General features: G+C 40.7%; 1 protein-coding gene across 1 annotated transcript; it reads right to left on the bottom strand.

Annotated features, from left to right (window-relative positions):
- Positions 1-1162: 1162 nt before the first annotated feature.
- On the bottom strand, positions 1163-23704 carry aldh1a2 (aldehyde dehydrogenase 1 family, member A2). The gene is made up of 13 exons (XM_022200835.2): positions 23395-23704; positions 15700-15804; positions 14867-15007; positions 14351-14480; positions 12100-12161; positions 11304-11432; positions 9837-9950; positions 5794-5896; positions 5045-5229; positions 4764-4928; positions 3720-3877; positions 2352-2426; positions 1163-2102 (listed from the first exon to the last, which is right to left on the bottom strand). The coding sequence occupies exons 1-13, from the start codon at positions 23509-23511 to the stop codon at positions 2030-2032; spliced, it is 1557 nt and encodes a 518-aa protein (XP_022056527.1). The 5' UTR covers positions 23512-23704; the 3' UTR covers positions 1163-2029.
- Positions 23705-24454: the final 750 nt, after the last annotated feature.

Here is a 24454-nt window from a genome sequence, read left to right as displayed (position 1 = left end):
GTCAGTCGGTAACTCATTTTAGAAAGTTTTTAAAAACCCAGGCATTTGTACAATACTTATCTCTTTTATTATTGCCATTTATGATTAATTTAATTGTTGTTACTTAAGCTTTATTGACTTCTTTTAATGTTTTATAGTTGCTTTTGAATGTTTTGCATATTTTAAAGTGTTGTAATGCACCTTCTAACTATGATTTTGGATGGTGCTATGGAAATAAAGTTTATTATTATTATTTTTATACAACAGTCTGCATAACAAAGGCCAAACATCCAAGAGACACTTGAATCCGCAATGATAACTCCCATTTAAAGCGACTATAACATCTGAAATGGGTGCAGGAGAAGTAACAAAAAACACATTGGTGAGTGGAGAGAGATACCATAATGCGTTCAACATGCACATATGTTTAATAAAAATTTGAATTTTGGGCCACTTTATCTCAGTGTAAGCTGCATCAGTGTAAGAATTTTGAATATAACTAATCTTGTTACAGGGAGATATTTTGGCCCAGATCTGTGGCAGAGTAGTTGACATTAACCCTCCTGTTGTCTTCATTTACAAGAACCAAAAAATATTTTCCTTGTCTGAAAAAAATCCCAAAATTCAGCCAAAAAAATTCCTCAAATTTCTGAAAATTTGCAAAATGTTCAGGAAGAAAATTCAAATAATGCCTTTAAAGTTTCCATTAAAAATTTGATTAAAAAAAAATCCCCCAAATTTGGCAAGAAAATTCTTGTCAATATTTTTAAAAAATGAGAAAAATCTTCCAAAACAAAATGAGTAAAAATGTTTAAAATGATTACATGTGTATCAGTAAAACTTCGAATTTCACTGGATTTTGGTTGATTTTTCGTCAATGTTCTTGAGAAATATTTTTAACATTTCTTTTTTTCCACCAAAAAATGTTCAAAAATTTCCCAAAAATGTTGAAAATTTGGACATCAGAAGTTTCACTGTGAAAATATTTTTTCCCCTACGTTTTCAAACTTTAAAATGGGTCAATCTGACCCGCAGGAAAGCACGAGAGTTAAATGTGATTTAAGCCTAAATGTGTAACATCCTGAGAAGCAAGACAGTTGGATGGTGAAATAGTGAGTTTTGAAAAATGTAGCAAACACTCAAATGTTTTCCAGGAAAAAAAAAGGGTTTTACTCAAAAAAACTATGGTCATTTTATAATTTTATAGCATATGATTGTATAAACATAAACATAGATGGACATCAATGAAAATCAGTTACATAAAGTTTAAAATACATCTACTCCTCTTTTAGCAGGTGAGAGTAAAATGCTTTTAAGAGGTTAAAATCTTTCCCGTTTACATCAGTCAAAGGTCGACATACAGTGTTAAGTCATATGAGCTAAAATATAAACAAAGACAATTAGAAATCAAATTTAATTCTGAATTAACATTTCATCCATTCATGTCTAGGGCTGACAACATCAGTGGTCTTGAGTGAGCTGACGTGCTCGCATAAATTCTAACCAAGACAATGACACATGAGGTTTTTGCTGATCATACCGCACAGTACAAAGAAAAAAAAACTGCCTCCCGACACACATGACAAGACACACATGACAATTTGCTAGTAAAGGGTTGATTGCAAGTGCGGCGACGGAGTCTCTGAGCATCCAGCATCTGGGAGGAGGGGCAAGGATCAGGGTGCAGCGGCCGGGAAGGGCGTTGTTATCGGGATCTGTCGTTGGAGCAGCCGCCCCCATCGTCTCTGTGAGTGCTTTAGTGTAGTTAGTGGAGGAGGTAAACGGAATGAGAGGTGTAGTTCAGTGGTTGTCGGTTAAGACGAGAGACAGTCCACAGATTGGAGGTGGATGGAGAAAGCCGGACAGAGACTGGCTGACTGTCCAAGTTGATGGAGGAGACTGGAGGCAGCGAGTGGGTACAGCCTGTCGTTACCATGGAGATAACCAGTTTAGATGGTCAGTGTGGTTTTTTTTTGCCACCCTGGACGGACTGACAAGAGGCGGTGACAAGGAAGACACAACCCCCTCCCGATTAAAAAGTGTGGCTGCCTTAAGAGTTCTTGGCAACCATCTTCATCGTGATGGTCTTCACTTCTGAGTACTCCTTCAAACCGCTTTCTCCCCTGAAACAGAGAAACGGGAACAATGCTGCTCATGTCGTTGGAGCTCTGAAGCTGAGAGCAGCGATGACAGATTGTGTATACACTGCTGGAGACTCTTGGGAGCACAAATATTGCAATATCCTCTTAGATAAAGATTGATGTGATGTTAAGCAATTTGGGAAAGTAGGTTTTCAAAACACCAAGTCAGTATTTGTGATATTGTGGTTAATTTGTGTATATTGAGTGGGCAGATGACCAAGTCATACTCACAATTCACGTCCGTTGCCAGACATTTTATATCCTCCAAACGGACACTGTGTGCTCAGAGCGTTGAAGCAGTTTATCCTGGGAAATACACAAAACATTGATCATTCTTGAGCATTTGACTCCTGCGGTTTGCTCTAAAATTTAACATAACTTTGTCCAAAGCAGCGCTATCAAAGCTGCATTTAGAGCAGGAAGACTGATGTGAAAAAGAAACTGCCATCATCACCGCAATCTTTGAAAGCCTCTGAACTTGATTTTATAATTCTATTACTGCTTAGAAAACACAGCTGAATGTTGACAGGTTGTATATTTGTGCATTTACTAATTACAGCTGCCAGTGACGGAGCGAGTGAGAGGACGCCGGGAAGGAGAAATAAAGAAGAGGATGGAAAAAAACATGTCAAAGTGGGGAAATTGGGAGGAAAGAGTTTGAACGAGCAGAATTTCCTTACAGTAACCCTTAACATAGAAGAAGCTGAGAAAATGTAGCCATGGGTGTAGGTTTTGGAGTGTCTAAATCTTCATTATCCTGCATTATGGTGAATTTTCATGCACATAATTCAGAGTTTGCATGATTCATATTCATGTTTTGGGAGCTATAAAAAATACAGCAGAAATAAAAGACCCATCCCTGTCTGAGGCACTGTTGCATCTATGAGAAACATTACATCCATCCAAACATAAATCAGCTGTTCTAAATACTGAGGAGGAGACACTCTGAAATCTACACTTATAAATGTGGCTATTTCAACCATATAGAGGAGAGTGAAGAAATCTGAGCATAAGGTTTGTGCTTTGACACTTTAAGAGAAAAGTTTGTATCTGGAAAAGCTGGTAATAACACTGCATGTTTTGCATTTGTGATGGTGGTAGGATGGTGATTGGGGCGGCATCAGCGATGAAGGAGAAGGTAGATAAATGTTTCCTCAGCTAGTAGAGGGTTGCGGTCGACTCTCACAAGTGGTGAAACATTTCTGGCAGACGCTGTATGTAAGCTATACTTCTAGCCCTACTCATAACCATCTGTAGGTAATTACAAAAGAAATACAACAATTTTGAGTGAACTCAACAAGTAACATTTTAGGACCATTTCATTTCTCCAAATTATTAAATTAGGGTGTCAATTTACATTTATTAATTTATGGTTGGAGCTGTTGTTTTGTAGTGGCATATTACTTCTGATAGTTCTTGAATGTCTTAGCTGTGGGGAAAAAAAGGAAGGAAAGCACGTCTTTGTGGCCTGTGTAATGATAGCAAAGTGGCGCGTTGCCAGTTTACAGTTTCTAGATGGCGGAAACTGAAATGGTTGATACTTCCCACATGAAAAATATTCCTGATTGCAGCCAAAGAAAGGCAGCAGATGGAACGTACCAGACAGTGCCAGCCTGCATGGCGGTGGATATGGTCATGGCTTTGTTGATGTCACTGGTGAATACAGCAGCAACCAAACCATAATCCGAGTTGTTGGCTCTTTCGATCACTTCCTCGATAGTTTTAAACTTCATGATCTGCTGGACTGGTCCAAAAATCTGGGAAAAAGAAGAAAATACACAGATTGAATATTAACTTAGGAACTGTAGGTGGAAAATAACTAAATGCATGTACTTGAGGACTCTACTGAAGAACTTCACAATGTTTTTCTGCACATTTTTACATTTAGTCAACAGCTGAAGTTACAGATTTTTCTGCAGGGCATAAAAATGAGATCAGCCACTAAATTAAAATAAATTTGATAGACTTAATACCCCAGCTGTGTTTAAAGTGGTGAAAGTTAGTTCAGTCTTCATCAGCTTTAACAACGAATATTTCTTACATCTTAATGTCTCATTAGTAATTCCAATAACATATTAATGTGGAGGGTTATCTATCTATCTATCTGTCTGTCTGTCTGTCTATCTATAATCAAACTTAATAACTCAGACTTGTGAATGCAGAACTTAAATGGAGCATTTCGCACTTTAACTTAAACAATCACTTCACTGCTTTTGTTAAACCACATATAATATCTAGTCTTTAATCTTTATTTTTAAGAAAGCTACAATGTACATTAATCAACATTTTAACAAATGTAAATGCACCTGAGTTAGCTGGTAAGCTAGTTTCCATCAGTAACTAATGTAAAATATAGTATCTAGTAAAAGCACAGAACTGACCAACTGCAAAAAATGTAAAAAAAATAAATAAAAATAATCAAAAATCTGTATTTTTACTACACCTAAAAATGTTTTACTCTGCAGGTCTCACTGTAAAATAATCAAAAATAAACCTTTAGCACCACACTGTTTAAAAACAACAAAATCTGTGACTCAGCTGCGACCAACAGTCAGATAACAATCTACGCTACGATCTTTCACAAAGGTGTACATGCATAAATCGTGCTGCAGATATCAAACTTCCTGGTCTTTATCACTATACCTCCTCTCGGGCGATGCGCATGTCATCCCTCACACTGGAGAAGACGGTGGGCTCGATGAAGAACCCTTTCAGGCCCAGAGCTTTGCCTCCACACTCCAACTTGGCTCCTTCGCTGATGCCACTCTGGATGAACTCCAGCACACGATTCTGCTGCTCACGGCTGATCTGTGGAGGACGAACATCGCACAGAGGCTCAGAGAAAACAGAAACACCAGCAAAGTAACAGCGAAAGAAAAGAGGAGACCCAGCAGGGGATGAAAAACAAAAGTTGTTCTCCTCACCTGTGGACCCTGTTCAGTCGTGGGGTCGAAGGGACTGCCGACTATCCTCCTCTTGGCTCTCTCCACGCTCCTCCGGACAAACTCGTCATATAAGGGCTCCTCTACGTAGATGCGAGATCCTGCTGTGCAGCACTGGCCGGCGTTGAAAAACACACCCTGGTGGGCCTGTTCTACAGCCAGATCCACTGGGAAAAACAAGATATGAGTTAGTCAAAAACAATTATTCTATAACCATGAGGCCAATAATTCAATAAAAGAACTCAGTCTCAACATAAGCTGAATTATCTCATGTGCTTATGAAAACTTCATCTGGTCAGAAAAGGTTATGTGAGTCGGGTTATTGGAGCTTTTCTGTACAAATCTGATACCTGACACCTGAGAGACAGGATCCTGCTGTTGCACACAAAGGGTTAACGGACCCCTGTGATTTATGGGTCTCGGCTGAAGCACCCGACTGAGTCAGGGTCCATTCTCCTGATTTACAGGCCTCGGTGAGCCCCTCTCACGGCTGTTGAAAGCATTTGAAAGCGTCGGCACCCCCAGTTTGGTGAGCCACTTAGAATTTATATGAAACCCATCCATCCAGAGGTTTTCATAGCACTGCTAAGCTTTTGGGCATTTTAAGATTCTCAGTCTGTGAGTGTTTTAATCCACGCTTTAAAGGGCCTGATGGTGGTGATGGTGACCGACCACCTAGCGAGGATAACAAATAGACGAAGCATTGAATAAAACATTTCCTGAAAACTCACAATCAGCATCTGCAAATATGATGTTGGGGTTCTTCCCTCCCAGCTCCAGCGTCACTCTCTTCAGGTTACTCTTCCCAGCTGCCTCCTGGATCAGCTTGCCGACCTGGCAGAGGAAACACGTCTGAGGTTTACTCATAGAGATACAGGCCTGAAGCCAGATCAGTAAATCAGCTGCAGCCATTAAATATCTTAAAGAGGTCGGTTAGCTCCAAACAAGGAATGCACCGGCAGGCCAGCTGAAACATGAGTTCTGCAAACACACAGAATGAATATCTATTACAGGTTTTTGGAGACAGTGACAGGAAAACAAAATGATGTTTCAGCCAGGAACAGCATCTGATACGTAGAGAAGGGCAGGAAGAGGCAACCACAAGGTGTGTGGGTGGTGTCCTGTGATCTAACACACAGCTTTTTGGTATGAAACGGTCCAGTGTGTCGATATGGAAGACGACAAGGGATTTGCTGGGGGTTTTCCTTATCGTCCTATTGTCCCTATTTCCATTTTACTCCTTATCAAAGAGATGATATCATATAACCAAAATGAGGAACAATAAATAATTCATTTAGGAACAACATTCTTTTAAAAGATATTTGGGAAAATTTACTGCATAAGAGAATCCCAGATGTAATTCATCTTAAGGCGCCATATTTTAGTTTTAGTGGTAAAAATCATGTAGTAATACACTGAGATCATTTTCAAACATAATTTTCACTTGAACCTTGTTTTTATTGTCAGTGTATATCATGTCTGCATTGATTTTTGTTGCATTGCAAGCCATTGTTGTGGAGGAATACAGTTTAGAAGCAGATTCAAACTAAATCTAACACAGACTTTATGTCTATACAGCTCGAGCCTGTTTTAAGAGTCAACAAAAGGTTTTATTACATACAGAAATTAACGGAAACCAGGAATTGCCTTAAATCAGGGACAAGATACATACTTGGAGTTTGCACAATGGGAATAGTTTTGATGTAAAGTATAAATTATTTTTTGTAGGTATGAAACCCCCCCCCCCCAAAGGTTGCTAATTAAACATTTTCGAAAATTTTCTTTCTTGCCAAAAGATAGAAAGAACTAAAACTACAACAGACATTCGCTTAGCTTAGCATAACGACTGGAAACAGGGACAATGAGCCCTAAAGCTCACAATTAGCATTTTGCATCTTGTTTGTTTAATCCATATAAAACCCACATGGCAACAGACAGATAGTCTCCAAAAAGAGGTGAGGCCTGGGAGGACAGGGAGGAAACAGTATGTGGACATTTGTTTAACTACTTTACCATGTGATGCTGCGTTGTTCTGATCCTGGTTAACTTACTTATGTGTCGTTGTTTTAAGTGACACTTAAAAATAACACACACACTTGATTTTTAAAATGATTTGCACAATGCATACAATATCAGAGTAATAAACAGCTGAGAGGTGGGTTTTGTTAACTTTGCACAGAGCCTGGCTAAGTGTTTCCAAATGTTTCCAGTCTTAACGCTAAGCTAAGTGGCTGCACAGACATGACGGTTGTATGAAGCTTCTCATTTAACCCTCGTGTTGGCCTGCGGGTCAAAACTTGTCCCTTTTAAAGTTTGAAAATGTGGGGGAAAAAAATATTTTCACAGTGAAACTTCTGATGTCCACATTTTCAACATTTTGGGAAACTTTTTGAACATTTTTTGGTGGGAAAAAAAAAATCTTTAAGCACATTCACAAAAACAAATCAACCAAAATCCAGCGAAATTCGAAGTTTTACTGATACACATGTAATCACTTTAGATATTTTTACTCTTTTTTTTGGAATCAACCAAAATCCAGCAAAATCTGTTGGATTTTGATTGATTTTTTTGTGAATGTTCTTTAAGAAAAGATTAGAAGTTTTTACTGATATATATGTAACCACGTTAGATATTTTTAGGATTTTTTTGAAGATTTTTACTCATTTAAAAAATATTTTCAAGAATTTTCTTACCAAATTTGGAGGATTTTTTTTTTTTTTAAATAACACTTTTAAACTTTTAAGGAATTATTGGAATTTTCTTCCTGAAGGTTTTGTAACTTTTCAGAATTTTGGGGAATTATTTTGCTGAATTTTTGGATTTTTTCAGACCAGGAAAAAACATTTTTTGGTGCCCATAAATGAAGACAACAGGAGGGTTAAGCCCTCACAAGGAAGAAAAAAAGAAAGAAATCTGACAGGTAACAGTTAGGATACAACATCAGGTGATGAATATTGTTTAGGCGTTGAAAAAGAACAACAACTGCACAAACCCTTCACCCACTGGCGGCTTAGAGCAACATGATTTTAGGCCTTGAATGTAAAAGGAAACTGATTTTATGCTATTCTTCTCACTGTCCTGAACATTGCATTACTCACCAAGATAACAGGCCTGAAAACCCCCCCACACCTCCCTCACAATCCTACACCCCAAACAAGTATTCATCTTCCTCTTACTCATACCGCCTGTTTTATTTTCCAAGAGAACTGACAAGATAAAGTGGAAAAATACCCTCAGTCTGAGAGGCCGACTAAGAAAATAAAATAAAAAAAATCCCCCACCTCCAACATGGAAAAGACTCATCTTCCCTCACTATCATGTCTGGTATCTGTTTCACTCTAGTTACTAATATGTATAAATAAAACGAAAAAGATTAGAAGTGGATCAACTGCAGAGCTGTGACTGGTACTGAGGCTGTACAAAGGCAACACAATACTTGGCTTGGTTGTTTCTGGTGTGTTTTGTCTGTCTTTGATCAGAAACACAAAGTGGCTGACTAAGGGGAGGCTTGCGTGTGTTTATTCAAGGGTAAAGGAAACACGCTGGGCTGCTCGACTCCTCCGTGTGGAGTCACAAACGTGTGAGTCAAGAGGAGGATGAGTTGTGGTCCTAAAATCCACCTGCATCTCCTCCACCACCTTCCATCACCGTAAGGAGATGCTTTGGTTGCGAGTATCACCGACCGCTGCTACTACAGCGCGGTGACTCACTGTCTGGGCATCAGCAGGCTCTGACAACACTGGCTCATTCTCTCAGTAATTGACTCCAGAACACATGAAACAACAGGAAAACTAGCAAAAAAAAAAAAAAAAAAGAAATGGGCCACTCACAAAGGAAATATTCAATTGGGACGAGATGATAAAAGAAGGAAGATGTTTGTGTTACAAGGTGCGTCTAGAGACAGAATGCTAAAGGTGTTTCCCAGTGATGAATAAGTCAAGATTTCACCTACAGTATATGAGTTAACTTTATATAAAACAGGAGTAGCTTTAATTAACTTGGATGTGCATTTGAGAAACTTTAGGTGATGTAATAGAGACAGTTTTATGTTTATATTTTAGCTTGTGTTTCTGAATTTGCATGTTTCAGTAAATGCTGGAAACGATAAAAAGACATCCACACTAGAAACAGAAACAGGAATTACATAATCCTGGCTCATTCTCCAAGCATAACGTGAAATACACATCAAAATATAAATTCTGCTCTCACACTCCTGTAAATGGTTTTAACAGAGGGGTTAGTCAAGGAGAAATGACAGATGTTTGCAGATGATGTGCAGAAAGGAGGTCTGCTGTCGCTCAGGCCGCTCCTTCCAGCCTTCATTCAGATCACAACACCTAACATGGTTTGTCCTTTAGCTTCCCATCAACTGCTCCCCTGCTCTGCAAAGCCACACAGGTTTATCCTGTGTGAGTTCTGATAGTAAGTTAAATGAAAAAGCTGCGGTGTTGCTGTAATACGGCAGAGACAGCTGATGGGAAACAGAGGAGCGGCAGTGTTTTCAGAGAGACGTGTTTGTATGCTTTTGACAACACAAATATGTGCATGTGTGTGAGATAAAATCAGAGTCCTGTCATGGGGAGTAATGACAGGGTATGCAGCTTATGTAAGACCCCATTTGTTTGTCATTTAGACTTCAATACAGGCACACAACATCCCCCTAATTACCCAGCCTGCTCTTATGCTCTGCACATGTTGGTCACTGTGTCACTTGTGTTCAATAACAAAAAGCTGAAAAGCAGTAGGCAGCTGCTGATCGCAGCGAGAAAAGTACCTCGGTTGATCCTGTGAAAGCCACTTTGTCTATGCCCATGTGCGAAGCAATTGCAGCTCCTGCTGTTGGCCCGAATCCTGGCAAAATATTGATGACTCCCGGTGGAAACCCGGCCTGTCAAAACAATATGAGAGGAAACAAGCTTTAGCGGAGATGACAGCGGAGCCAAGCAAAACTACAGGCAGTGTGGGGGAATCCGGACCCAACCCAGCCTCCCTACAAGCAGACAGCAGAGAGAGCATCAAAAAGAAGAAGGCAACAGACAGATAGTCTCCAAAAAGAGGCGAGGCCAGGGAGGACAGGGGAGGGAGGACACAGGATGTGGACATTATTTGGTTTCCCTACATTATTATGCGATGTTGCGCTGTTCTTAGCCTGTTTAACTCACTCATGCGTTTACTCCTGTCGCACACAGCTGTACCACAATGCACTACTAAACAGATATGTCGCTATCAAATTTACTACATATTTGTATTAACTTTCATTAATCACATTTTATGTTGATTGGGCTTTCTTTGCTGACCTCACTCAACTATGTGACTTTGCTCATATTACTGGCCTCTGTACAGTCTGTTGCTGGTTAAACTGTGATGTTCAGTGTGTTACTAAATTACGTCAATACAGCAAATATATGGTTGTAAATGCTGCATTAATGTACTGATGACAAATTAGGAAGAACAGGTTAGTGTTCCCACCTTATTCCAGCGTCACTAACTGTAGTTCTGCTCTCTTGTGTTATGTATTTGTAGCGTAAAGTGGAAATGTATTATTATTAAATGTACTATTGTTCATCTAGATGAAACTAGCCATGCGGTGCTGCAGCCATGTCTGACAGAAACTGTTGTAATCAGTCATTCCTGATATCTCTAAATTACATGATGGATCTTAATGTTTTAAGAAGATGATTTGCTCAGCAATTAACTATCTGCAACATTTTTATTGTTTCTGTAGCTTCCATAGTCTTTTAATAAGCTTTTAATACAGAACATACTGTATAGAGCGTATAGTTTCGTTGACTTGTGCCCCTAGTCACCAGTGAGGGGAGCTCCACTGCCAGAAGTCCCTGAATTTGTACAGTGATGGTAACTTTACAGTTTACTTGAAGGGTCCATTTTAAACATGTATTTCTACATCTACAGTACATCTTTTAAACACATGTTGAGTTTTTAAAGTGGAATTTTTCAGTGGAGCAAAAATCTCAGACTGAAATTTCTACATCATCTCTGTTGTGTTTGGAATTAACCTCAAGGTCAAAATCAAAACTAGTGACAGTTTGATAAACATCTGTTTTTTGTCGCCTTGTTACATTAACATTGGACTGTCTGGATAAAGCGCTGGCCAAATTCAGAGGGAACACTGTGTTCTTGGCACAATAATACCTTCAAGCGACTGTGATTGAGTCGCTGGAGTACTAATATTTAACTGTCCGACAATGCTTGCAGTTGACAGAGGGATTGTGTCGTTTACCTCCTTGCTGAGAGCCGCTATGTAGAGGCAGGTGAGCGGTGTCTGCTCAGCAGGTTTCAGGACGACAGTGTTTCCACATGCGAGTGCTGGGCCCAGCTTCCATGCTGTCATCACCAGAGGGAAGTTCCACTGTGCACGACACACACACAACCCAGAAAAAGACATCATGCATCTGACACACTGGGTGGTCACAAGTCAAGCTCAATAACTCATCGGTCTTTAGTCACTTACTCTCATTTTCTCTGTCTAAACATAGTCAAGTGAGAAAATGTTCTCGGCACTTGTACAGTATTTTCTCTTCCCACAGTATTCTGAGAAAGTTGGGAAATTGCAACACATGTGCAATAGACCCATATCACTGTACAACACACAGGCCTGTGTTATTTCTGCTTTACACAGGAGCCCATGGGGCTCAACACAGAACCACACGCTTTCTGCACTCTTGCACAATCAACAGCGTCTCCTTCTCCTTGATCTTTTCCTCCCTTCTCATCATTCTCTTTTCTTCAGACCCACTATGCTAAATCCCACAGATCTCTCTTCTGCTTCTCACTTCTCGTTCCCCATTAGTCAAACTCGCTGGCACAGTCATTTTTGGGGCTTACCAGCAGGATTTAACCGTACAAACATTGACTGTCAGAGAATTACTGGAAAAGGCAGAATGTAATTCAATAAACAATCCAGCCTAACAACCATCAATATCTCTTTTGAACTCTGCCAATTCCCCCTTATCAGTTTTTTTCTTCACGTCCATTTGTATCCATCACATGTCACTCGTAGGAAGGCTTATACTCACAGGGATAATTTGTCCACATACTCCAATGGGCTCATATCTGGTAAATGTAAGATACTCTCCATCTGTGGAGGAACACACATGCACAAAGACAAGGCCGGGTTATTCATTTTGTACCTTTAACTTTTGTTAAAAAGTCTCAAAAGCTTGAAGAATCGCCTCAAACACATGAAAAATGTCACCACCTGACACCCCTGGCGTTGTTGACTCAACATGTTAATTTGTAAATGAATCCACACACAACATTCCTGGTTACCCTGGTGAGAGATTACGTTTCGTTTCAAGCCTCCAACAGCACAGGCATGTGTGTAACTGTTTTAGGTCATAGAGATGGGTGTTATGCTGGAAAGGTTTGCTCATTCCTCTTGCATTACTTGAGTAAAAGGAGGTACTTACTGAGGGTGTGCCATGCTTGTTCATTCTGCACAAAAACAATTCATTTTGAGAAATGTGTGAGTATGAATTTGTTACAACAGTGGTCAGCTGATGATTGAGTAATGTTGCATTTGGACTCAGATGATCGGCGAGAGATGACAAGCCAAATAATCCTTTTTAATGGGGAAACAGCAAAAGTGTGACAACGGATAAAAACAACTGCAGTAAAGTTTCCCATATGTCAACCTTTTTTCTTTCACGCCAAAGCGGATGCTGGATCTTTCAAAACTGTTATTGTTTGTAGAATGAATGTAAAAACCTGTTCGACATGAGATTTTCAGGAGGCATTCAAGTATCTGCAAGGCTTGTTTGAAAGTATGACGCCTGCAAATGACTTATATTTCAGTCTGGAACAAGTAATGTAAACGATACCAAACTGTGTAGCCAAAGGTGCTCCACATAATGACACTCCCCATTCATTTCAACTCATCTGTGATACTAATTTAACACCATAATCTCAGCATAACATGCAAGACAAATAGATGCTGAGGGCTTGTTCCTGGTAGATGAATTGCTCCTCATCCTGACAGATGAACAAACACTTAGATCATACAGGCTACAGGAATAACCCAGTTTATTTCCTCTGAAAGTCTACAAGAGGAATAAAGCTTCAACCAAAGCCCTGGGAAAACGCTCAGCATGGTTGGTTTGGCAGCAGTGTACAAGAGAAGCTTTGAGAGGAACAATACAGTGGTATCAGGAGGTTTCCCATGTCCTCTCTCTTATTCTTTTTTTCTTCCTGTTGAAACAGAGGGCCAACTTTCCCCTCTTCCACCCCCAAACTCAGCTGCATTAGAGGGGCGACGCTCGCGGCTGCCTGCTCAGGACGCAAAGTGTATGGATTGTTCACTCTGCTGAGTAGGAGCCTATTTTCTCTGCAAATCCCCAAATACACCAAACTCCTTCAGGCAGCTATACATTTTTTTTATACTAACAATGGATCAAATGACAATAAGGAATGTAAAAAGAGCCTTTCCGGGTGAAAAAAAAAAGAACCCACAGAGAATCATCTGATTGTAGTTTCACTCAGCTCTAAAAAGTTTTATAGTGTAATAAAGCAAATCTTTTCACAGGTTTTACATTTCTGACATGATGATAGACTTTTTTCCCCAAAAACTTGCTTAACTGCAAATACAACTGTATCAATTTTAAAGTTTTACTACCTAAATGTCTACATTAAGAGTTGATCAAAAGAACTTGTCATTTTTATAATAAAAATGCAACCTCAGCGGGGCATTTCTGCATCTTTCTGCTCATTTTTTCTGTTTTGATTCACTCTAATCCTCGCAGCTCCTTGTCTGACAGGCAAACAGCAAGCAGCTGTTTACAGAACGAAAACACTACCTGATCAGCATGAAGAGCAATAAAATGCATTTTACACAGTGGAGCATTTTGGACGCGTTAAAAACTGATCATTTGTTTGCAAGTTTGCCACATGAAATTAAAAGATGTCAGTGTTGTGCTTTTGCTGCACCCAAATAAGTGATTGCAGATCTAAAATGCAAAAGTATATTGACTTCTCACAGAGTTATTCCCAATTTTTCAAAAGCTATGGTTTAAGTTAAGCCACATCCGTAACTTAAAAATAAATAAGACTAAGAATCTCATTAAAGAACCAATAGAAGACAGAAATGCTTCAGTTTGATACCCTGTCCTAATAACCACCTTTCTATGTTTACCAGTAAAATGACTCCATGTTGAGCTTGACTCTTTGTTTACTTGCTAATTCTTTTTTTTTGTTTTATCTTCCACAACTATTCTCCTCCATCACTCATCATTTGTCTAAAACTTTTCTTTACCACTTAAGAAGGACTCTTACCCATTGGGATGGAGGTGCCGTGAATCTTGTCTGCATATCCAGCAAAGTATCTCAGTGTCTTTATAGTTCCTTGGAGGTCCACAAACAGGGTGGGCAGGAAAGGCTTCCCACTGTCCAGCGACTCAATAGTCTGAGCAGAGACGAGGGAGACGTTGGAGAAAAATGTGATATAACCTTGTGATCCTCACATAATTCCATAGCTCCATCCTTTACACTCACCCATGGGTGAAATGTGACACTAAGATAACACTACAAATACAGCCCTTCAGTTGCAGTTATATGTTCTCTTTAAGGCAAAGCAAATATTTGTATTTTTGAACACAGAGATGACTGAAAGTGCTTTGCAAAAAGAATAAAATGCATTAGATAACCTGGGCAACTGAATACACCAAATTAGAATAAAACTAAATGAGCAAATATACAGACAAAAACAGTGGTTACAGTACAAATTCAGTGCACGGGCAGAAATACATCAGGTAGATAAGAACTTCTCTGAAACAAAGTTAGTCCTCTTACTGCTAGATAGACACTGTCCCGCTCCACCAGGTCAGCCAGTTTGGACAGCAGCCGACCTCTCTCAGATGCATCCATCCTTCGCCACACAGAGCCCAAAGAAAAGGCAAGTCGAGCTGCCTGCACAGCTTTATCAACGTCAGCCTGCAAGAAAAAGAAACTTTTTAATTAAATCAGTTAACTAATCAAACGTCTTGCTGTCCTGCACATGTATTATATCTGTCTTTCTGCTATTTTTTTCTGAAACTCCATGAAAAAAGAAAACTGACGTCATTTTGTAGGGTTGGTTTTCTTTAATTCTTTGGATGCAAAAACGTTTACTCATGTATAGAGGGCTAAAAGCAAGATTTTAAGCTTGTGAAAATGGATTGCTATAGTCAAACTATCCACTGATAAAAAGTAGCCAAGTGGATTTACTCATGCAATTTCTGCTACTTTATGCTCCACATTAACTTAACTCTATTTTTTAAGCTAAATTTACTAGTTGATGTTCAGGTTTTGCAAACAAAACATATCAAACCAGTCAGCAGTATGTGAATTAGTTGCATATTTGACCAGCATCAACACTAAAATGAATAATAATCCAAACTATGCAAATCATGCAAATATAAAACTGACACGGGGCCATTTTGCATGATGACAATAAAATGTACTTTGACTACTTCAAAATAGACTTTAAATATGGTTACACTTTCCCTTTAATAAAATTTTAGCACATGATGTTGCCAACTGTAAATGAATATTTCCACTTTGGTTAATTCTGTGAATCTTTCCTCTACCACTGAAACTATCTCAGCTAAGACAACCCTGTCCCTGCTTCTTTTTTTTTTTTTTACCTTGTCTGCTTCCTGGACCTCACAGATCTGCTCTCCAGTTGCTGGGTTGTAGACGGGGAAAACCTTCCCACTAACAGAGTCCTGCCATTCATTGTTGATGAAAATCTGCAGAAGAAAATGTCAGTTTTTTTTAGCATTTTAATCACATATAACCCATGTTAAAGAGATTCAGGAGAAGTCATGGATGTCTGAATTAATTTGCACAATTTGCAAACATAATGAGCTTGATTTGGAGACAATAGCTAATATTTTTTTTTAAATTTTTAAATATTTATGTTAGCTTAAGTAATCATTTCATTACACCATCTTGGCTGCAGCAATGTGCATGTGGTCTATGAAAGACTAACAGCACTCAGGCAGCAGGCCCAGCACTTCCAGGCTCTTGTTGTGTAAGGGATATGGGAGAATCTCTGGAAATCTGGACAGAGATTCCTGCCTGTCCAGCATTGCTCTCTGGGGAGTGCTCCACCATCCAGACAAAGGGGGTGTGCGGGTGTGGGGGTACAGATAAATCCCTATCAGACACCAGCCCCCCACCACCTCCACCTCCAGCCCCCCCCCCGCCCCCGAGCACACAGACACACGTTTCACAACATCACTGCTCGTTTACGACATCATAAAACACGTGCTGCGCTTGGTTTCTGTGATGCGTTAAAGCAAGTCTTCCGTTAAACAACCGCCCGGGATTCCAAACAGGACATATTCGACATCTATTGAGACCAAAAGCAAAATAAATGTTTGCACGGCCGCAAAAACTGGGGATCACGTCAAACGAAAAGCCTTTCACACGTAGGGGAAATGCAGAACTAAATGCAGGGTGTGATTTGAAATTGTAAATACATCTTGTGCATGTGAAATCAGCAACAAAAATCGTCCTCCTCCCTGACATGTTTAGATCCATTAGGCCGACTGCTCACACACTGTTTTTAATGGCTGTCAGTCTGTCTGATAGATAGAGTGCAAGGAGAACATCTGCTGGCACAAATCCCTCTGTGTATACATATGCTCTTACCGTCCTTCTACTTTAGAGGAGTTCTGATGCACTGAGAGCAAAACCCGAGAGCAGGGTTCAAGTATCCCACTGGCCTTCTCCTCCCTAAACTCTCCAACATGTTTACCTCCATAAACGCTGGGCTCTAAGTACTATTTAATTGGCTGTAAACTGTTAGCTGTGTTTACTTTCGGGCTGGTATAAAATGCAGAGTCTGAAAACTGCTGGAGTCGTAGCAAACACATCACCGTGCTGCCCTCCTCCTCCTCTTCCACCTCCTCCTTATCATTCCCACGGCTCACTGGCTCAAAATGTGGACTCTGCATATGATTAACTCGCGTGTTTAAGGTGTTCGGTGTCTGTGTGTGCCGATCCACAGAGCAGTACTGTACGGGCTCATTCCTCTGCGACTCCTTTGTAGTGGCCACCCCCCCACAGAAAACCATCCCCCCACACAGAGTGAGACGCCGGCCTGAGTGGCTTCTTGCTCTACCAGGCCGGCGTTCTCAGGCGCCTTCCATCAGAGGCCACCTTTAATCTGCTGCTCATTAAGAGCACTTCATAAAATTGTCAGTAACGATAAGGAGCAGAGGGCCAGCTACAAAAACAAAAAGTCCTGTAGAGCACTGAATTAGTTTTTAAATTTATAGGGGCCACTGAAGTGGGGCGCCCTAAATCAGAGGAGCCCCCTGACAGCCTCAACAGTCTGAGCAAGAATGCAGACCATGGGTAGCTTTATGCATGGCGTAACCCCTCTCACAAGATGCTGCTAAAGGAGAACGGATGAAGCACGAGAACAGTGGAGCAGGCCCCACCTAAATCACGGCCAGAAAAGGACAACTGTCAGCCGCCGCTTGGCTCGGCCCTCTCGCTGGGCTCGGACTGGTGTTAGACTTTTGTCTCGTTCCATTGAGGGACTTGATTAAGATGACAGGCCCGAGTCGTAAATCAACTCTCAAGGTTTCTTAAAATTGCTTTTAGGGATCATTTGGACGAGAGGCAAAGAATGCAAGGATGAAAAAACAAGTGCAAGGGCGCACATTTTCAAATGACAAATAGTGTTTTCTTTCCCATTCCCGGCGGGGTCGTTACTATCACTTCACATGACGGTTTCGTGTTTATGGAAGTCGGCGCTGCACGAAGAATTAACAAGTTAGCAGCAACTTTAGTCTGGGTGAAATCTGCTCCTACAACTAAACCGCTTATCTTCTACGTTTCTGCAGTTCTGGGAAACTTTGGATCCTGTTGTATACGTTTTTGTCCCGCTGCACTAATTTGAACATGCATTAAAACGGGCATGAAGCTGTGATATGTGATGCCTGACGCGTAACGAGGAGGCCTGATGTGGACGAGGGCTGAGCAGTAAGCATATAGGTCAAGACTTTCTGCATGGGTCACAGGGCAGCTGCAAACATTTAGCAACTCCCATGCTTTTCTGTAAAAGCTGTCAATCACATCATCTGGCCTGAGTCGAGCCATGGGGAGAATGAAAAGACGAGACATGATGTAAACAAACTTTTTTTTTTTTAGTTCACAGCACCTTTAAAATCAGCTACATGTGTCCTCCACAAGAAACCAAGATTTGTCCAACTAAAAAAATAAGACATGCTTCATTTTTTTTAAAAATTGCATGATATTTCTGATCATTCTTTTCTTTCTTTTTTTTTCTTTTTTGGATTGAACTTTAACGGGAAGTGAGAAAGGCCAAAAATACTTTTAGCCAACAAAACATCTGTTTGGCTCTTTGCTTCTTCTCACAGCTCAGATGCTAACGTCTGAAGGAATATGTGAGATATGTCAGGCTGCTCGGCTCTCTTTTTTTAAAGGAGGCTTATGGGTGTGTGTGAGGGTTTACATACGTGTGTGTTTATACACAACACGCCAAAATTCCACAGCCAGACCAATCCTACGGGCACCTGCAACATTCGTCTGCGCAGGAAGTTTCATATCCTCCCCTATCACAGGACCTCTATTTCCTCTCTGTTCCTGGACGCGTTTCAAAAACTCTTATAATTACTACTGTTACAAGTGAGCGGAGAGCATGTGAAAGTGGAGACCAGCTGGTGTTTTTTTCTCCTACTCCTCTCCACATGTCTGACACTGCCGGGCCTTCGTGTTTTTCATTCACACACCCACAGACAATGCCACCCTGCGCTTCTGGATTTGGAGAGGGCGACCTCGCTGTCACTAACTGGCAAACGTCTTTGTCTCGTCAGTGTGTGTGGGCAACCGGTCCGTCCTGATCCAACGTACAAACAACTTCTAATTCACCTTTATTTTTGAAAATTTTGTTAAAAAAAATTAAGAAAGCTGCTGTGTATGTTCTTAGCAAATGTCAGTAGTTGGTTAATTCAGTAATTTATTCAATCAGCTTCCATGATTCCTAACATGTAAACTCCATTTTTAAACATCTGAATCAAAAAATGTATTATTATTATTTACAACACAAATTATATTAGAACTTCCTGTGTTAATCCATGCAGTTTAATTTTCACAATTCCACAATAAAGCTGACCTCTCTCTCACTACTTCTTTCTTTTCTACCATCTGAGGTTTGATGCGTTTCCTGTCTACTTAACCACTGTTTAGATCTCAGGTCAAAGGAGTGTTTAAAGAGCGTTTTTACATAGTTGTCCTCATGGGATCAGTGCACAAAGAGGAAGTAATTTATAAAGAAATGTCATGCTTTTCTTCCGCAAACAAATAAACATCTAGAGCAGCACTCCTGTCTCTGCCGCGTCCTGGTGCTTCACTGCAGAAACGGCCTATTCCCACAGATTTATGAAGCCAAGTGTTTCTCATAATGACACCGTAAGGATTTACACGTTCCTTGTCAGGAGGGTTGCAGACTGAAGGTACGGGAAGTTAACAGGGTAACCTCGCTGTCACTGCTCTTCCTTAAACAGTGATTAAGAGACAGGGGACACGATGTTGACGTGTCTGCTAAGATGATAATTTACACTCGCTGCACAAGCAGGCATTTCACACCAACGGACATATTAATGGCGGCGCACACTTGGCCTGTCACAATCAAAGAGATGTGTTCCACAGAGTATGTGGCCATGTGTGTGCGAACAAGGAGATTGTGTAAGCAAAGGCAGCGAAGGGAGGGAGGGGTTCTCGCTGTGCTCGTTGTGATAAATCATTTAGTTGCACAGTATCCGCTAACTTTGGCTCCGTTTGATCTTGATCGCAGTAAGATGGTGGTTTTGAAGTGAAAAACTCCAGAGCTGCAGGTCAGGCTCTGGCAAGGCAGGGCCACTAACCCACACAGTGAGACAGGGTCATAATTTACACCCCGGTGGACAGCACCTAGCATTGGGGAGCCCCAAGCCTCCATCTGTACTATCTCAATCAGTGACAGATTGATGGAGCCTCTTATTCATCCAAACTGAGTGGATGTCTCTGCGTAGACTGCTTTACAAATACTCTGGTCTTCAGCAGACAGTTTCTGCACAGGTTCCTACGGAGAATGTGCACTAACGCCACCATGAGCAAAGCAACAAAGAAAATTTATAACTGTTGATTAGATTAAGAGGTCTGTAACTCAGACAGCGAACAAGTCACTGAAGCCGATCCCTGAATCTGGTCCTTGTTAGTTCCTTATACTTTCAGCCCTATTTTCCATGTTATTACCTTATCAGGGCTACAGTAAAGCCAAACCGGAACACATTTTAAAAGCACAGATTATTTGCATATTCATTCTTATCAGTTGACTAACTGCGCCAATTTTTTATAGCTCAACAGTTGTGGATCATTCTTGCAAAAAAAAAAAGTTTTAAAAGGCTCTATCATATCACAATAAATGATTTTCACTTGCATTTGTACCTTTTATAGACTGTTCTTTCACAAAAACAGCAGCAAAGCCGTGCTTTTACTTCAGCTCTTGTTAATTTTGTCCCACTGAGTGTCTGGTTTAACAACTCATTATCACTGAATAGTGTGAAAAACCACAAAGGCCACAAGTATCACCTGCTAAAAAAAGGAAGGAAACTTTCGCCTTAATTATTTATGTAACACAGTTTCCCTTCTTCACGTCTGCCACAAGCGGAAAACATCAGTAAATAGCAATCATCGGTCTTTTATTTATAGCATCCTTTGTGGTCCTATCAATCTTTAAGCTGTTTCTATCTTGTCGCCCAGCTGTTGGAGCCTACAAATGTGGGGGTAGGGGACAGAGAGAAAATGTTCTCCTCTCAGACTTTTAACTACAAGAGAAAGTGTGTAAGAAAACTACTCATGGTGATATTAATAAACTAACTAACTAAACTAACTTATATAGCTGCACGCCAGAAAGAAGATAACAGATACAATCACATAACGTGTCTTTGCCGTTGAGAAGTTCATGACTCGCTGAAAAGGACAAGGGGCAAACCTCGATTGCAATAACCCTGTTTTATCACATACTTCCCTGTTATAGAACGACATCTGTTAAGCCATGACACTGTACCAGCCATAATCTCTGCTTCAGGGGTCATCTGATGTAACCTTTGCATCGCAAAACAAAGAAAAGTCACGCCGACTGATATTTGTCAAGAGTTTTGAATTCTCATTGGGTTAGAAAAGGTTGATATTGTCTTTGTATCAGATTTAAAAGTGGTATCTGAGAAAAAAGGAACAATATCAGTGAGACATGTTGGCTGTTTCCCCTGCAGTCAGCAGGGTGGAGAACAGGAACAGGGTGTGAGGAGAGCCCACGCCAGGGGTGCCCATAAATCAGGGCCCTTCTGCCCCCTATGTCCACCAAACCAACAGGGACTGGATGATCCAAATTCCTGGGGGTTAATTCACCAAGTCGCTCCCTAAATTTCCTCCTGTACGCCGTCGTTTTCACCCCTGCAACTAACACTCTGCACTGTGAGGGAATGGAAAGCTTCCAACACGACAAAGCCTATGCAACATGTCCTGTCCTCTCTGCAGCAGCAGCAGCAGCAACGTGCCCTTTGCACCTAAAACACTGAGGTATGTGTTAACACACGGCAATTATAGCCGTGAATGAACTACCACCACACTAGCATTAATCTGTCCTCTATGAGATGTGCCCTTTAATCTCACAATCATAAAAACACTTGTTCTGCAGCGAAAGGGACAATTCACTTGCAACAAACTGCTGCGCCGATGATGAGAGCTTGAATTCAAAATCACTGGAATCGCAACACAAATCTCAGAAGAAAGATTCTTAAATTAATGCAGTAAATATACTTTAAAATGTACAAAAACTATGAAGATAATCCAGACAAGTTATCAGACGGAAACAAAGCCATTCAAATGAGGCTATTTTTCATGCGGCTCAGCATTCAAAGCTTAAAGGCTTCAAATGAGATCAAGTGATTAATGGTGATTCATCTTTGTAACACTATATTAACTCCTATTTACTTCTCATGCGTAGCAACAAAATTTCGAAGCGCTCCACTAAAGATTATGTTATTTCTGTTGTATTGGCAACATGGTTTGTTGCACGAATCAAATAAAGTTCTTTGTTTGACTCATGCTTCTTTCTCCAGCTGTTTCTGCGTCCCCTCTCTCCCACCCACACACACACTCCTGAGTGTGCAGCAGAAACACACACATTTCAATTCTAAACAATTTATTCACTTTGCGTTATATAATAGTGAGACAATGCCTGATTCAAATTATTTGACGTATTTGGACTCGACTAACCTGAGCGTGTTGTCATCACTGATGTCATTAAAAGCAAATACTTTAAAGACCAGGCACAGAGGATTTGGGGTCGTATTTGTTTCAGTTGATGAATAATGTGACTGTGAGCTATTGTAATTATAGCAAGTCAAGAACTTTACAACTCATGGGATATCACAGAAATGCTCAAAATCATGCAGGATAAATGAAAAATTTGGATCTAATCTTGCAGAATTTCAGTATTAACTTTCTTTTTATTCCTTTAAAAACACATTTTAGTAATTGGCTTCCCCTCAGTAACCTCAAATCCTGTTGGCCTCTTGGAGCCACGTGGAATAAATATAAAATTATATAATAAAAGTAGGGGGAAAACTGATCACGTGACATTTTGTTGTAAAATTTTAGTAGGTTTAGCAATTTACTCACTTTGTTCTGTCAAACTATGACACACCCTTTATTAAAAGGTTACTGCGTCTAATAAAAAAAGTTATTTTGTTGCATGCGCATTTATAACATGGCGCAAACTACAACCAAAATCCGCTATGAGACTTTATCATAATGCCAGATCTATGCAGTGACGCAATTACGCATTAAAAATGGGAACAAATATCAACTAAACTGGCCATTTCATTTTTTAATTAAGTAGCGTCACAAAAAACCCACAAAGAAACTATAAAATGTGTTTTTTGTGAGTTATGTCTCACATCTGCTTTAGTGGTTGACAATATTTTGCAGGAGTTACTGGTGATTTAATGATAATCTACAGAGAACACGTGCCGACGCAAAAAAGTTTAAAAAAAACGACTCATCTGACACCGGGACTTAAAAACGTGCAGCCGTCAGCGCAGCAGATCTGCTGAACGGCCTAGTTTAACTTCAAAGTTGTGTCGAGAGAATTTTTTTATCAACTTCAGCTCCGAGTTGAGCGACACGATCTGACACTGACTCACAAACTCAGATGTCTAAGTTTTCGCTCCGAGATTAGACTTTCTGCGCGTAAAGACGCCGCGTCGGAGAAACGGTGAACTCGTCGGGTTCGGCGGAGTGCGGACGGTAAAACAGACCTTGGTGTACTTGATCTCCGGGTTGGGCACCGGTGAGGGCATCAGCTGGAGGGATGCCATGAGAGCAGCGGGGTCGCTCTTCACCTCTCCGGGAATCTCGATCTTACTGGAAGTCATCGTCTCTCTCCGCCGCTTGACTTGCCTGCTGCGCCTCTCCGGGGTTTTTTCCAGTAGAATTTCTGATTGGGAATTTTTTGGGCTCCTTCCTGGGTTTATAGCCAGGTGTCAGCCGCGGTTCATTTTCATTGGGCAGAGGAAAGGGCTGTCCTTTTGAAAATTAAATTCAAGCATTTACATAAACGACCTCAGCCATGCGTGTTGAGGAGGAGGAACACATGCACCCCACCCACCTCACACTCCCGGTGCACTCAGTCTCTACCGCTTCCACTCACAAACAGCTGACGCTTTTCTACACTAATTCATAGAGTTAAACGGACGAATATCACGTTAAACTTCATGCTGTGGAGCAGCAGAGCAGTTGAGGGTTGTTATGTTTGTATTATCTGAACTCAGAAGTTTCAGAGTGTGTTGGGGAAGTTTTAGATTTTGGATAAAAGGTTTATGCTGAAACTGACTGTAGTTTTAACGACATGAAGACTGCAGATTGGCTTGGCAAAACAGTCCCACCACAAGGTCCATTTAGCAGCTTCTAGAGCTTTACGCACGATCTTCCTCCGCAGATGGAGCTTGACCTGTTGACATGCGACTGCAAATGTTCAAACTACAATGTTTTCTGACCACATCAAGGAACCTGGGCTCAGCTCAGACTCAAATCTTTGTCCTTTTCTTTCACTGGAACAAAAACGACCTCTCATGCAAACGCGCACGCCTGCGTAAAGATACAATCTCGCACCATCATTAACCATTTCCTATCAGTGACATAAAGGACTCGCTGTCACCTTTAACTCTGATTTGCCTAACACAACCGCCCCACGGCCTGAGATGTTATGTAAATGTGGACTTGCAGGGATTGCTGCTGCTTGTTGGGGTGTTGTTGGGGCAGATTTGTCCTGCAGGTGATAATTCCTTCCAGCGCCTCCTTTAAACCCCCCAATAAACA

Source organism: Acanthochromis polyacanthus, chromosome 2 (genome assembly GCF_021347895.1).
Source record: "Acanthochromis polyacanthus isolate Apoly-LR-REF ecotype Palm Island chromosome 2, KAUST_Apoly_ChrSc, whole genome shotgun sequence".
NCBI classification, from domain to species: domain Eukaryota; kingdom Metazoa; phylum Chordata; class Actinopteri; family Pomacentridae; genus Acanthochromis; species Acanthochromis polyacanthus.
The sequence above is the reverse complement of the archived record's forward strand: the minus strand, read 5'-3'. Positions and strand labels throughout refer to the sequence as shown.

Excerpts from the sequence above, each read along its gene's own strand:
- aldh1a2 (XM_022200835.2), bottom strand. The coding sequence starts at position 23,511 with ATGACTTCCAGTAAGATCGAGATTCCCGGAGAGGTGAAGAGCGACCCC. Across the intron at positions 9,951-11,303 it reads TAGCGGCTCTCAGCAAGGAG|GCCGGGTTTCCACCGGGAGT; the intron begins GTAAACGACACA and ends TTGTTTTGACAG. Across the intron at positions 5,230-5,793 it reads CATATTTGCAGATGCTGATT|TGGATCTGGCTGTAGAACAG; the intron begins GTGAGTTTTCAG and ends TGTTTTTCCCAG.